The sequence below is a fragment of the Eptatretus burgeri genome, chromosome 2 (assembly GCF_056783735.1).
Source record: "Eptatretus burgeri isolate ZD-2024b chromosome 2, Ebu_testis_v1, whole genome shotgun sequence".
Taxonomy (NCBI): Eukaryota; Metazoa; Chordata; class Myxini; order Myxiniformes; family Myxinidae; genus Eptatretus; species Eptatretus burgeri.
In genome coordinates, this window is record NC_140962.1 from 51340925 (window position 1) to 51354879 (window position 13955).

Consider the following 13955-nt stretch of genomic DNA (forward strand, 5'->3'; position numbering starts at 1 on the left):
TATTTGCCGCCGACACAACCGCACTCATTCAACCAATGGATCAAGGCGCAATAGCTGCGTTCAAAGCATATTATTTACGCCAAACGTTTGCGCAGGCTGTTGAAGCGACTGAATCGAGCTGAACGCTCCGAGAGTTTTGGAAAGGTTTTAACATTCTAAATGCTATCCGGAACATCGCTGCAGCATGGGAAGAAGCCACACAGCAATGCATGAACGGCATTTGGAAGAAAGTCTTGAAGACAGATGTGAACACATTCAAAGGCTTTAACAAAGATTCTGCTGTTGATGAAAGAGTAAGTAGCAAGATATTAGTGCTTGGAGAAACAGCGAGAATTAGACATTGATGAAGAGGATATTCATGAACTTGTTGGTATTGAGGCTGAAGAGCTTTCCAATGAGGAGCTGATTGAACTGGAGGAAGAAAGAAGTAAAGAGGTTGAGGAAAAAAGAAGAAGTTATACCCGAGGCGCCAAGAAAGTTCACGGCAAAGAAACTGGCGGAGGCGTTTGCTGCTATCAGCAGCGGTGTACGGATGTTAGAAGAAATGGACGTCAATTACGAGAGATTCGCAAGAGCTCACAGACAGATACAGGATGCTCTTGCTTGCTACAGAGAAATATATAATGAAAAGAAGAAAAACTGTACAATCAAAACTTGAAATCTTCCTGAACACTATGCCTGCTAAACCATCAACGAGTGTCGACGCCCCCAGTGCCTTCGACCAGCGATTCTCGAGCCTCATGAGAGAGAGAGAGAGAGAGAGAGAGAGAGAGAGAGAGAGAGAGAGAGAGAGAGAGAGAGAGAGAGAGAGAGAGAGAGAGAGAGAGAGAGAGAGAGAGAGAGAGAGAGAGAGAGAGAGAGAGAGAGAGAGAGAGAGAGAGAGAGAGAGAGAGAGAGAGAGAGAGAGAGAGAGAGAGAGAGAGAGAGAGAGAGAGAGAGAGAGAGAGAGAGAGAGAGAGAGAGAGAGAGAAAGAGGAGAGAGGAGAGAGGGGTTGATGACCCTGTCGCTGTAGCATCATCATCCAGCAATTAATTTTAGTTCAATGCTTCAAAAATTCTTCAGGCCCAGTGTGCTTTCAGCTGTGTACATTAATGGTGAGTACCCATACAACCATTCTGTTTTTCACTTTGAGTACAGTATTCAATAAATTACATGAGATATTCAACACTTTTATTATAAAGTAGGTTTTGTGTTCAATGATTTTGCCGAACTGTAGGCTAATGCAAGTGTTCTGAGCACGTTTAAGGTAGGCTAGGCTAAGCTGCGATGTTCGGTCGGTTAGATGTATCAAATGCTTTCTCGACTTTGGACATTTTCAACTTACGATGGGTTTATCGAGACATAACCCCATCGCAAGTCAGGGTCCGGCTGCATATCGTTTTTGGCACCATCCCTCAATGGTGAAGAATCACTTAAAATTCTAGTAGTTGGATGACCAATATATATATATATATATATATATATATATATATATATATATATATATATATATATATATATATATATATATATATATATATATATATATATAAAAATATATAAATAAATGTCTCCAGACACCTTGGTGTGTTGTTTAGTATGAACAGGCATATCTTCAACACCATTTCAGCCACATGATGTAAAAACCAGATAAAAATACAGCACTTTCCTCAATCTTCTTAGGAAACACTCCTCTCTCCAATCGTGTTTCAAAGGCAAGGCATGTTTGAATCGGCTGAATCAAAATGGTGGCCAAGATCCTTGCGAGGCAAAGTTGGGCTGACCAAGAATAAGCCTTTCATGAAGGTAAGCTGTTGATTATTTTCAAAAGGGGCATTTAAATTAACCCAAACACCAAATTTTCATCCATATACTCCGTGGAATTCCCCGAGTATGCATGCAAAGTTTGGGGCCGCTAGGTTTCCTGGTTTTGGCATTATGGAGGAGACACACTGACATTTATTATTATATATGCATACCAGCAGATAACCTGGTACTACCAGGATGTTGTAAAATAATTGGTTCATGGGTGGTTCCAACGCTTCAAAAAGGCGTCATAATTTTCATAATGTGAAGGTCAGCGGTGAGGCAGCATGCGCCGATATTGAAGGTGCCGTTGTTTTGTACACCTCACGGATGTTTGAGGACAGTTTCCAATAGAGTGTGGAATATTTAGAGAGTTTGACAGCATTATGGCAAAAATGGTGCAAGTTCCAAATTATGCAAAATGAGACTCAAGTCCTCAACGCCCCCCCCTAACCCCAAGCCTTCAAACCCTCCTCCCAAACCCCAAGTACTCAATCTCCCGCTCCTAAACCACAGGCTTAAATCGCCTCCCCATCCTTTAAGCCTCCAAACCCCTCCAGACCTAAAAGCCTCAACCCCCTCTCCCACCCCAACAGATGTCTGCGGTGCACAGTCTGCATCCCTCTCCACCCTCCCCGCTCCCCCGGCCCTTTTCAAACTCTACGTTCACGTAATACTCACCAAGTGTTAATACTGCTAAGGTTTCTCAGCAAAGTAAATTGACAAAAAATAAATTATTCATTGAATGGAAATGACAATTTGTGCTTACATTATTATTACAAGTACATACCCGCAAGTGCAAAAAAAACAACAAAAAAAAACAAAAAAACTTTCAAACCGTGAGCCAGAAACAACAACTACACAGGCCATTCCTTCGATCTCGCCTGCCTATACGTGCGTGCACGTACGTGCAACCCCCCCCCCCCCCCAAAAAAAAAAAACTCAGACCACGAGCCAGAAACAAACACACAGGCCGTTCCTTCGCTCTCATAAACGACGACTGGATTTTGGGGCATTGTGTTTATAAGAAATGAAGAAATTATTAGAATACAGTAAGTCATCACTATCCGGAAGTAGTACGTGCCCGTACAGAATGTTCACATGCATTCCACGAATTATCACTTGCATTGACGTAACAACTGCTGTGATACTTACACACACACACACACACACAGAGTTAATTAAAATCCAAATTAAAATCAAGTTTACCTCCCTGTCTTTGCTTGCCATGACATTTGCTGCCATTGACCATTGCCACTCCTGCGCCACGGAAACTAAGGCACTGATTCCCATTGTAACCGGCACGTGACATCATCGGCCGGCAAAAGCACCAGCCTACGCAGCCATGCCTACGCAGCAATGTGTCCTGCGATTGGTAACTCAATGGCGGATCGGCCATGCCTACGCAGCAACGTGTCCTGCCATTGGTTGGTAAATAAATGGCCATAACTTGGGAACCACTTATCCGATTAATATCAAACCTTGAAAAGGCACACACTCAGGTCCCCAGAAATATACCTGGCAAGTTTCAATTAGATCTGACCAGTGGTTGTCAAGAAACAGCGGACACTTTTTTTTTTTTTTAAACTTACGATAGGTGTGCAAAAAAACCCACACAGATTATACACCACCCGTGAAACATTGAGCTTCCAATCACACAAAAGGCATTGTCACAGCGTTGTTTTGTAAACCTCACACGTGCATTAAAAGAAAGTGGAAGCATTAGAAAGGAGTCAGGTTCAGTTTTTCAGTAAATAAAATTTGTTGGTAAATGAATTAGTTGGAAAGTAATTGGTTGGTACCATGGGAATTCAAACTTTTTTTTTTTGCTATGATTTTCCTTTGACAGCATAATAGTCACTAACTGGTCATACTGCTAAGGTTTCTTACCAAAATAAATCGACGTAAGGGTAATTATACGTTGACAGAATTGACTGAATAGTTTGTGGTTATATATACAGTGCTTTCAGACAGTATTCCCACCCCTCGACTTTTGTCACATTTTGTTGACAGCCTGAATTTAAAATGGATTAAATAAAAAAATTGGCACATTTTGTTGACAGCCTGAATTTAAAATGGATTAAATAAAAAAATTAAAAAAAAATTGTCACCGATCTACACAAAATACCCCATAATGACCAGGTGAAAACATGTTTTTAGAATTTTTACAAATTGATTAAAACTGAAAAGCTGAATTGTCTTGCATCAAAAAGTATTCAACCCCTTTGCTATTACACTCCAAAATGAGCTCAGGTGCATCCAATTTCCTTTCATCATCCTCGAGATGTCTCAACAACTTCATTGGAGTCCACCTGTGGCCAATTCCATTGATTGGACGTGATTTAGAAAGAAACACACCTTTCTATACAAGATCACACAGTTGACGGTGCACGTGAGAGCAGAAACTCCACCATTCAGTCCATGAAACTGTCCGTAGATCTTCGAGATAGAATGTGGAGGAGGCATAGATCTGGGAAAGGGTATAAAACAATTTCTCGAGTGTTGAAAGTTCGCAAGAGCACAGTGAGCTCCATCATTAAGAAATAGAAAGAATATGGAACTACCCAGACTCTTCCGAGAGCTGGCCATCTGACTGAACTGAACAACCGGGCAAGAAGAAGGACCTTGGCCAGTGAGATGACCAAGAACCCAAGGACCACTCTGACAGAACTAGAGTTCTTTGGTTGAGATGGGAGAACCTGCCAGGAGGCAAACAGTCTCTGCAGCACTTCACAAGTCTCGGCTTTATGGGAGAGTGGCCAGACAGAAGCCACTTCTGAGAAAAAGGCACATGACAGCATGCCTGGAGTTTGCAAAAAGGCACATGAAAGACTCTGAGACCATGAGGGAAAAGATTCTGTGGTCTGATGAGACGAAAAATGAACCCTTTGGCCTGAATGCAAAGCACGACTAATCACCTATTTCACGCCATCCCTACCATGAGGCATAGTGGTGGCAGCATCATGCTACGGGGATGCTTTTCAGGGACTGGGAGACTTGTAAGGATAGAGGAAACAATAAATGGAGCCAAACACAGGCAAATCCTTGAGGAGAACCTGCTTCAGAGAGCAAAAGACCTTACTATGCAGTGCAGATTTACGTTCCGACAGGACAATGACCCCAAGCATACAGCCAAAGCAATACTGGAACGGCTTCAGAACAAGAATGTGAAATTCCTTGAGTGTTCCAGCCAAAGCCCAGACTTGAATTCTATTGAGAATCTGTTGAAAGACTTGAAGATTGCTATTCAGTGACACTCCCCATCCAACTTGACAGAGCTTGAGCAAATCTGCAAGGAAGAATGGGAGAAAATCCCCAAATCCAGATGTGCCAGGCTGATACGGACATACCCAGGAAGATTCGAAGCTGAAATCACGACCAAAGGCGCTTCGACAAAGCATTGTCTCAGAGTTGAATACTACTTGAGGCAAGACATTTCAGATTTTCAATTAAAAAAAAACAAACAAAAAAACATGTTTTCATCTTGTCATTATGGGGTATTTTGTGTGGATCAGTGACAAAATTTGTTTTTGATTTAGTCCATTTTGAATTCAGGTCGTAACACCACAAAATGTGACAAAAGCCAAGGGATTTTTAGTTTCGGTAGATGTGCAAACCAATGACTCAGCATACACACCACGTGCACAACAAAAACTTATACAACTCGAAATTGCATGAATATCGATATTTGTAAACCTCCGCATACACTGCCTGGACCCAAGAGCTGTTAAATTAGGCATCGTTCAGCATTGTACGTGCTGTGGTTACGGTGTTTACCCTGCTCAGACACAAGGTGACAATTTGCACTTGTGTAAGCCGAGAGATAGATATTCTCTCGATTACAAAGTGTCGTTTCTGCAAAAGCGGTTTCTTGGTAAGGAATATGCTGGGTGGTTTGCTCTCCCTCTCCCAGCAGTAGTTGGGCAGAAATTTGTCACTCGTTCATGGTGCTGGCAACAGCTCAACGACTGTTCACAAAGGACACCGTAGAACCTTTAACGTCGTCAAACTGAACACCGGCAGAAGGGACGCCCAGTTTAACGTCCATACGAGGGATGGTGCACACATCGATGAGTCGCCCTGCCTGTGAAACACCATGACAACAGCTTACCGCGGGGCTGAGATTTGAACCTTGGCTCGAGAGATCAGAAGCGAGTGCGTGTACCTCCAAGCCATACTAGTAGCCATTTCAGGAGCTTAAGAAACCAAGCGACAAACATTGCTGCCTTCAGCTGGATTCCAACCAACAACCTCTTCGAGTCCAGTTAAGTAACCTTTCCGCTAGGTTAATCACTCGATCGAAAAGAGCAAGAGTAAACCCTAACAGGAGTGTGCTTTTGTTCGGAAGGCACGTGGATGCTCTTCATGACATGCCAACAATCTGCGGGACAGAATTACAGGTCCCACGTAGATAAGCCGGTGAACTCTGTGCCAGTAAGGAAGCTATTTAGCCGCGTGGTATAATCCTTTATGCTTTGAGCATGCATTGACTTCCCCAAGAATAACACCTTTATTTCCACCCCCCCCCCTCCGAGAACACACAAAATAAATAAATTACTTAATCTATCCTCATATTTTCTCTCTCTTTCTATCGAGCGCAGCCTGTGGCTGCTGGTTACATCATTGGTTGGGACGTGGCTATGCCGCTGATGCAGTGTCCCCCTTACCAGTACACTGCTGCTCATTTTGCTGACCTCGGAAGGATGACAGGCTGAGTCAACCTCCTGGTGTATTTTTTTTTTTTTAAATTCAGCGGCCAACGGGGCTTGAACTCAGGACCCTAGGATCCCAAGCCGCCACCCTAACCACTAAGCCAACACCAGGCTTCAAATTCAACTTCATTTGGTGACATTCCCTTTGCTTACGTGTTGCCCAAGTTGTCAAATGAAAATTGTAAAAACAGGTCTGAAGAAGAGAAGAAAAATAGCAAGGTAATTCAAAAGCTTCCCAATAAGTAGAAGGAAGATGAAGAAAATAAAACGAACAACACAGGAGTGGGGAGAGGAGTATAAAAACAAAAGGATGACACAATAAGAAAAATAAGCCTAAAGTATGTCAGAAACAGTCGACACATTTCCAACGAGATGGGAGGAAACCAAAATAAACATTCCACACCTCAATGGCCGCACGACAGCGTGAAACAGTTGGCAAAACAGCGAGTTACCTGGCACCGCTCCGTGGTCTAGGCGTGCCGGCTCGCCGTTGTTAGGGTGGGACAGGAAAACCTTAGCAGCCCGACTTAAAGCCATCATCCGGCCTCGCGGTTATAAAAGGATAGCGTCACCGTTCCGATATGCAGGATGGTGAATTTGACGGGCATGGTATACTTTTCATGCTGACATATTAATCCCTCCAGCAGTAGTCAGGCTGAACAAACACTTCACTTGGGTGGCTTTAACCACAACCAGTCATCATCCTGATACTTTCTACGACAATACATCAGGGTGGCTTGTTTTTTTTGTTTTTTTTAAGGACGCCCTTCTACTCTGCAGCCCGGTGAGCGATATCCTTTGGGAAAAAAAAAAAAATAATAATAATAAAAGGACAAGAAAGTTCTCGAGGAACATGCTGCAGGTACCATTGCAAAAAAAAATAAATGACAGAAGTGAAATAGAGCGGGTATCAACACAAGTACCTTCCGAGTTCAGTTCCCACAAATTTGTATTTGTCAAGAAAAGGATCTGCGTTGACAGGGAAGTCCGTTTCTGTTGCCAAGCCAGGTCTGAGAGAGATCTTCTTGGGAATCATGCTGTGAGCAGGTAAAGTGGAAGGGAATGGTCACGAGTTGCAAGTTTTAAGAGAAGACAGATTGAAGAATTCGTCATAATTGTGAAGGCGAGTGTCATTCTGCATCGGTGGACAGGTACAACAGATGAGGTCAACAGCACGTCGATCGACGTATGCCAACCGCCATGGGAAGCAAAGAGAAGCTGACGTTTGAGTGTGAACCATTCGTCGGAGTTAAAAAAAAAAAAATAAAATAAAAAAAATAAAAAAAAAAGGACTTGTTATCCCAGAACACTTGTTCGGTTCTTTTGCTCCGACGAAGGGTCAATGCTCAAAACGACAGGTTCTCCTTGCTTCCCTCAATCAGTATCAATGTGCTGTTGGTTTAATCAATTTTAGGAAAGATGCACAGGCAGTGAGCATATTGTGATGCAGGTGAAAAAGACCACGAGGGAAATAAAACTCTTACATGTAATACAAGGAGTACAACAGGGACACTGACACATCACCCGACCCTACCCTTCACCATAACACCCGACCCTACCCTTCACCATAACACCCGACCCTACCCATCACCATAACACCCGACCCTACCCATCACCATAACACCCGACCCTACCCATCACCATCTCACCCGACCCTACCCATCACCATCTCACCCGACCCTACCCATCACCATCTCACCCGACCCTACCCATCACCATCTCACCCGACCCTACCCATCACCATCTCACCCGACCCTACATCACCATACATCATCCGACCCTACCCTTCACCACACCACCCAACCCGACATCAAATTACCATACCACCTGACCCTACCCTTCACCACACATCACCATACCACCCGACCCGACAGATCAAATTACCATACATCACCCGACCCTACATCACCATAACACCCGACCCTACCCTTCACCATAACACCCGACCCTACCCTTCACCATAACACCCGACCCTACATCACCATAACACCCGACCCTACCCTTCACCATAACACCCGACCCTACCCTTCACCATAACACCCGACCCTACCCTTCACCATGACACCCGACCCTACCCTTCACCATAACACCCGACCCTACCCATCACCATAACACCCGACCCTACCCATCACCATCTCACCCGACCCTACCCTTCACCATACATCACCATACCACCCGCCCATACACATCAAATCACCATACATCATCCGACCCTACCCTTCACCACACATCACCAGACCACCCGACCATGCACATCACGTCACCATACCACCTGACACTACCCTTCACCACACATCACCATACCACCTGACACTACACATCAAATCACCATACATCACCCGACCCTACCCTTCACCACACCACCTGACCCGACACATCAAATCACATCACATCACCATACCCTACATGACATTACCAGCAAACATCAACATACCCTACATTACATTACCACCCTACCCAACTCATCACATCACATTACCACACCACCCTACCCAACTCATCACATCACATTACCACCCTACCCAACTCATCACATCACATTACCACCCTACCCAACTCATCACATCACATTACCACCCTACCCAACTCATCACATCACATTACCACCCTACCCAACTCATCACATCACATTACCACCCTACCCAACTCATCACATCACATTACCACACCACCCTACCCATCACATCACCATACTCTACATTACATTACCGGCAAACATCACCACACCCATAATCACACCACATGGCTACATTACTACACCACCCCATATTACCAGCACCAATGACCACACCACACCGACACAAACCACACCAGTACACCACACGTTAGACTGGGATATAAAACAGACAGACAAACTAACAACCAAGGGGTCGAATAGACGAGGTGGAGGTACAGAGACAGACGAGGTGGAGGTACAGAGACAGACGAGGTGGAGGTACAGAGACAGACGAGGTGGAGGTACAGAGACAGACGAGGTGGAGGTACAGAGACAGACGAGGTGGAGGTACAGAGACAGACGAGGTGGAGGTACAGAGACAGACGAGGTGGAGGTACAGAGACAGACGAGGTGGAGGTACAGAGACAGACGAGGTGGAGGTACAGAGACAGACGAGGTGGAGGTACAGAGACAGACGAGGTGGAGGTACAGAGACAGACGAGGTGGAGGTACAGAGACAGACGAGGTGGAGGTACAGAGACAGACGAGGTGGAGGTACAGAGACAGACGAGGTGGAGGTACAGAGACAGACGAGGTGGAGGTACAGAGACAGACGAGGTGGAGGTACAGAGACAGACGAGGTGGAGGTACAGAGACAGACGAGGTGGAGGTACAGAGACAGACGAGGTGGAGGTACAGAGACAGACGAGGTGGAGGTACAGAAATAGACAGACTAAGAGCAATAGTAATATCAGAAAATAAACCTCATCGGAGTGAGAAGAGTGAAAGGAATGACCAAGTCCGAGTGAGTTGAGTGTAAGGAATGACCAAGTCCGAGTCCAAGTCCGAGTGAGTTGAGTGTAAGGAATGACCAAGTCTGAGTTGAGTGTAAGGAATGACCAAGTCTGAGTTGAGTGTAAGGAATGACCAAGTCTGAGTTGAGTGTAAGGAATGACCAAGTCTGAGTGAGTTGAGTGTAAGGAATGACCAAGTCCGAGTGAGTTGAGTGTAAGGAATGACCAAGTCCGAGTGAGTTGAGTGTAAGGAATGACCAAGTCCGAGTGAGTTGAGTGTAAGGAATGACCAAGTCCGAGTGAGTTGAGTGTAAGGAATGACCAAGTCCGAGTGAGTTGAGTGTAAGGAATGACCAAGTCTGAGTGAGTTGAGTGTAAGGAATGACCAAGTCCGAGTGAGTTGAGTGTAAGGAATGACCAAGTCCGAGTGAGTTGAGTGTAAGGAATGACCAAGTCCGAGTGAGTTGAGTGTAAGGAATGACCAAGTCCGAGTCCAAGTCCGAGTGAGTTGAGTGTAAGGAATGACCAAGTCCGAGTGAGTTGAGTGTAAGGAATGACCGAGTCCGAGTGAGTAGAGTGTAAGGAATGACCGAGTCCGAGTCCAAGTCCGAGTGAGTAGTCGAAGGGAACCAGTGAAAAGTAGAAACCGACAAGAAACAAAACACAAATCACGTTCAACCTCAAAGGGGAAACAAATTCAGTGTTTCTGTTCAAGTCAAAACGTATAACACATCAATGAAGTCGCTCGATGAGAGGTTCAGGTAGAGGTAGCGCTTGGTTAACAAACTTTAAACCCACGTGATCAGGTTCGTCCAAAGGAATATCATACCTGAAGCTTGTCCGGCACAGGTGCGACTCCTCACAAACTCTGCCAGCGTCCTTCCACCGCGGCAGCGAAGGACGACGTTCGATTCACTCACTAACTAGTCGTTCCTCTTTTCCCAGCCGAAGGGGTTGTCCTCCATGCTCCCGATCCGATCCGATCCCCTCCCCACCTGCACTCTGCTGCCCTCTCCCGCCGCCCGAGCAAGACATCGATGACGCCGCGACGTTTAAAGGAGAAAACCACGTCATTGGCCGGCCGATCCCGGATGACATCACCGATTGGCTCCTCTTCGGAAGGCTGTGCTTTCTGATTGGACGCCGCGCTACGTCAGCAGCTTCCTCATTGGTCGTCCTCACGCCGGTTCGAAATCTTGAAAGTTGGAACAGGAAGTGTTTCGGTTTTTTTAATTTATTTATGAAACATCGTGTTCTCCCTTTTATTTAATTACTGCAAGCCGAGCTGACAAATTAATTATTTTTATTAATTAATACATATATATACTTAATTTATATGTATAATTTTTATTTATTTATTTACTATATATATTTATTATTTATTTATTTATATATACTGTATATATTTTATTATTATTTATTTATATACAGTATATATATTTATTATTTATTTATTTATATATACTGTATATATTATTATTTATTTATATACAGTTTTTATATATATATATATTTTTTTTTTTTACAGGTACTGCATGACTCAATCCATGTCCACCCGAACCGAACAAACAATCCACGTGATGACGGAATGGTTTCCTGAAAGAGTTGCAAAGAGAGGATGTACACAGATATATCAACTAATTACCTTTTATCAATTAACTATTAAACTGTACCAATCACAATAAACCTGGGCAAAGGTTACCTGGACTGGGAAATAGCCAACGCGGCACGGAGGAGAAAATAAAATAAAAACTACAGGTGTGGTTCAGCTGAATTTGAGGTGCAGGTGTGCAGCTTTTCGCAGGAGGAGGAGGAGGTCATTTGGCCCGTCATGCCTGCGCTGCACCATCCCCCAGGTGATCATCATTCGTCACCCGTGAACAACACACTCGACACCTACTAGCATTGACACAAGGCCACCATTCCCGTCCGGCCATACCCCTCTATCCCCAATGCATCCAGGTAACTATACCTATCCAAATGGCATTGAAAACTCGTCCACCTGTGTTGTTACTGCCTTTGGGTAATTAATCCACAATAAATGGACGAGGTGTGTTTGTGCGTGTCATGCTTTTTTGTTTTTAATTACTTGATTTTGTTTCACATTGATTGATTAATTGAATTAATTTCCATAAATTTAATTATTGTCAGTTTTAAATTAATTACCTACTCTTGGAAGGGAAATTTTGACCCTTCAGACTTCTGAGCAGGTGTTCAAACATCTGTGGGTTCCGTTCCGACCGAACAGAGATCTCTCTCCAAATCAGCACACGACTCAACATCTCCCTCATGCTCTTTCTTTCCTCTCATCACACCTCTTCCTCTTCCCATCCCCTCAAATATTGTTCCTCCCCTGCCCACTCCCATCTTCACCGTACCAACACTCAGTCTCATCCTTCTCCCTCCTCCCTCGTGGCTGTGCCTCCTCTCAAATAAGCCACCTTACCTCCTACCTCTTCAAAACAAACTTCCCCCCTCCCCAACCTTCCCTCACCTTTCTGAAAAAGCTCCCCCCCCCTCATCCCTCCACTTCGTATCTCCCTACTCACTAACCCTTCTCAAAGTCCCCCCCCCTCACATCCACAAAGCTGTCTCCCTCCCCTCCCTCTTCATTAACAGTGTGGACCTCAAACATCCAGGACCATTGCTCAAACCTGACATATCTTTCCATTGAGGTTGCAACTGACAAAACCAGACATAATCTGCCGAACAGAAACTTTCCTCCCTCAAGACGTCTCTGACTCCCAAGTATCTCTCCCTGGTTACTCCCTCCTCCGGGATGACAGACCTGAGCCTCGTCCTGGTGGAGGAGTTGCTCTCTTCATCAAAGACTCTATTCCTCACTCTCCATGCACTGCTCTCACTCCCCCACACCACCAGGAATACCTCTGGCTACAGCTCCCCCTCCACTCCCACCTCATGTTTACACGTGTGTAGTACCATCCACCAAACAGTGACGACTCCATTTGCGTCTCGGTTGCTGACAACATGGACCAACTTCTATCTTCTCATCCAATCTCGACACCTGCTGTTGTCTTAATGGTTCGGGTGGTGGGCTTGGGATGCTGGGGTCCTGAATTCAAATCTCACTTTTTCATTGAATTAATATTAGGTGGGGTTGACTCAGCCAGTCATCCTTCTGAGGTTGGCAAAAAGAGTACTAGCTTGCTGGGATGTTTGAGCCATTCGAATATCCTGCGTCGGAGTGGTGACTCGTGCAGGATTGTGCCCAATAGCCCAGGAGACTGCTTTGGCAGCACCGACGCTGTGTACAGAGTATGGTCCCAATGGATGGATGGAGACTGCTGAGACCCCTTCAACCTTTGAAGACTGTTTAAGACCGAAGACCCTTAAGACCACCTCGACCTCAAACGACCTCTAATTATTATTATGGTTCCAAGGCTTCCAGGCTGGAAAACCTGTTGTTTTTTGTTGAGACGAGCAAAAACGCTCAAGGCCCTGAAGACCAATGAAGATTTGGTCCAACGCACCAACGGGTCCCCGTTAAAATATAACAATAAGTGCAAAATTCTGCTTTTTCATTGGCTTTTCAAAACAAATTCAAGCTTTTCACATTTTGTGTCACCCTGCTGAATAAATAAATAAATAAATCGCACCCTGTGGAACCAATGTCCTCTGTCTCTTCAATCTTGATCTTCACTCCAAGGCCTCAAGACAGATGTTCACCACCATTTATGTGATCTTTTCTACCCCCCATCCATTGATTTTCATTTGATGTACCATACTCTTTCAGAGCGTTGATGTGCTACTGAAGCAATTTCTTTGCAATGGTTGTACTGGATTGTTTGCCCTTGCTTTCCCAACGTTGTTTGTGTGTGCTCTATCTTTTCAAACGCTGAACATTCGGCCAGGGTTTGAACTACCGACCTCTCAGACTCAGAGCAGACACTTCAACTATTATGCCACCAAGTCTGGTACCCATTCATACCCATGATCTTTTCTACTCTCATTAACCCTTATCAAGACCACCTCTTTCTGGGTTTTCT

General features: G+C 44.7%; 1 protein-coding gene and 1 long non-coding RNA gene across 3 annotated transcripts in view; one reads left to right on the forward strand and one right to left on the reverse strand.

The window, feature by feature from the left end:
* Nucleotides 1-11013, reverse strand: part of LOC147032034 (serine/threonine-protein kinase 17A-like) — a 64100-nt gene extending 53087 nt beyond the window's left edge. The window contains exons 1-2 of one of the 2 annotated variants that reach the window (XM_085869311.1): nucleotides 10778-11013; nucleotides 7422-7535 (exon numbers count right to left, since the gene is read on the reverse strand). In XM_085869311.1, the coding sequence (XP_085725437.1) occupies nucleotides 7422-7534 (113 nt within the window). In that variant the 5' untranslated portion in view covers nucleotide 7535; nucleotides 10778-11013. The remainder of the gene's footprint in view (nucleotides 1-7421; nucleotides 7536-10777) is intronic. The other variant, XM_085869312.1, reaches the window with a different exon arrangement.
* On the forward strand, nucleotides 978-11986 carry LOC147032035 (uncharacterized). The gene is made up of 3 exons (XR_015055013.1): nucleotides 978-1095; nucleotides 1664-1786; nucleotides 11477-11986. It is a non-coding gene; the product is annotated as an uncharacterized LOC147032035 (long non-coding RNA).
* The last annotated feature ends 1969 nt before the right edge of the window (nucleotides 11987-13955 follow it).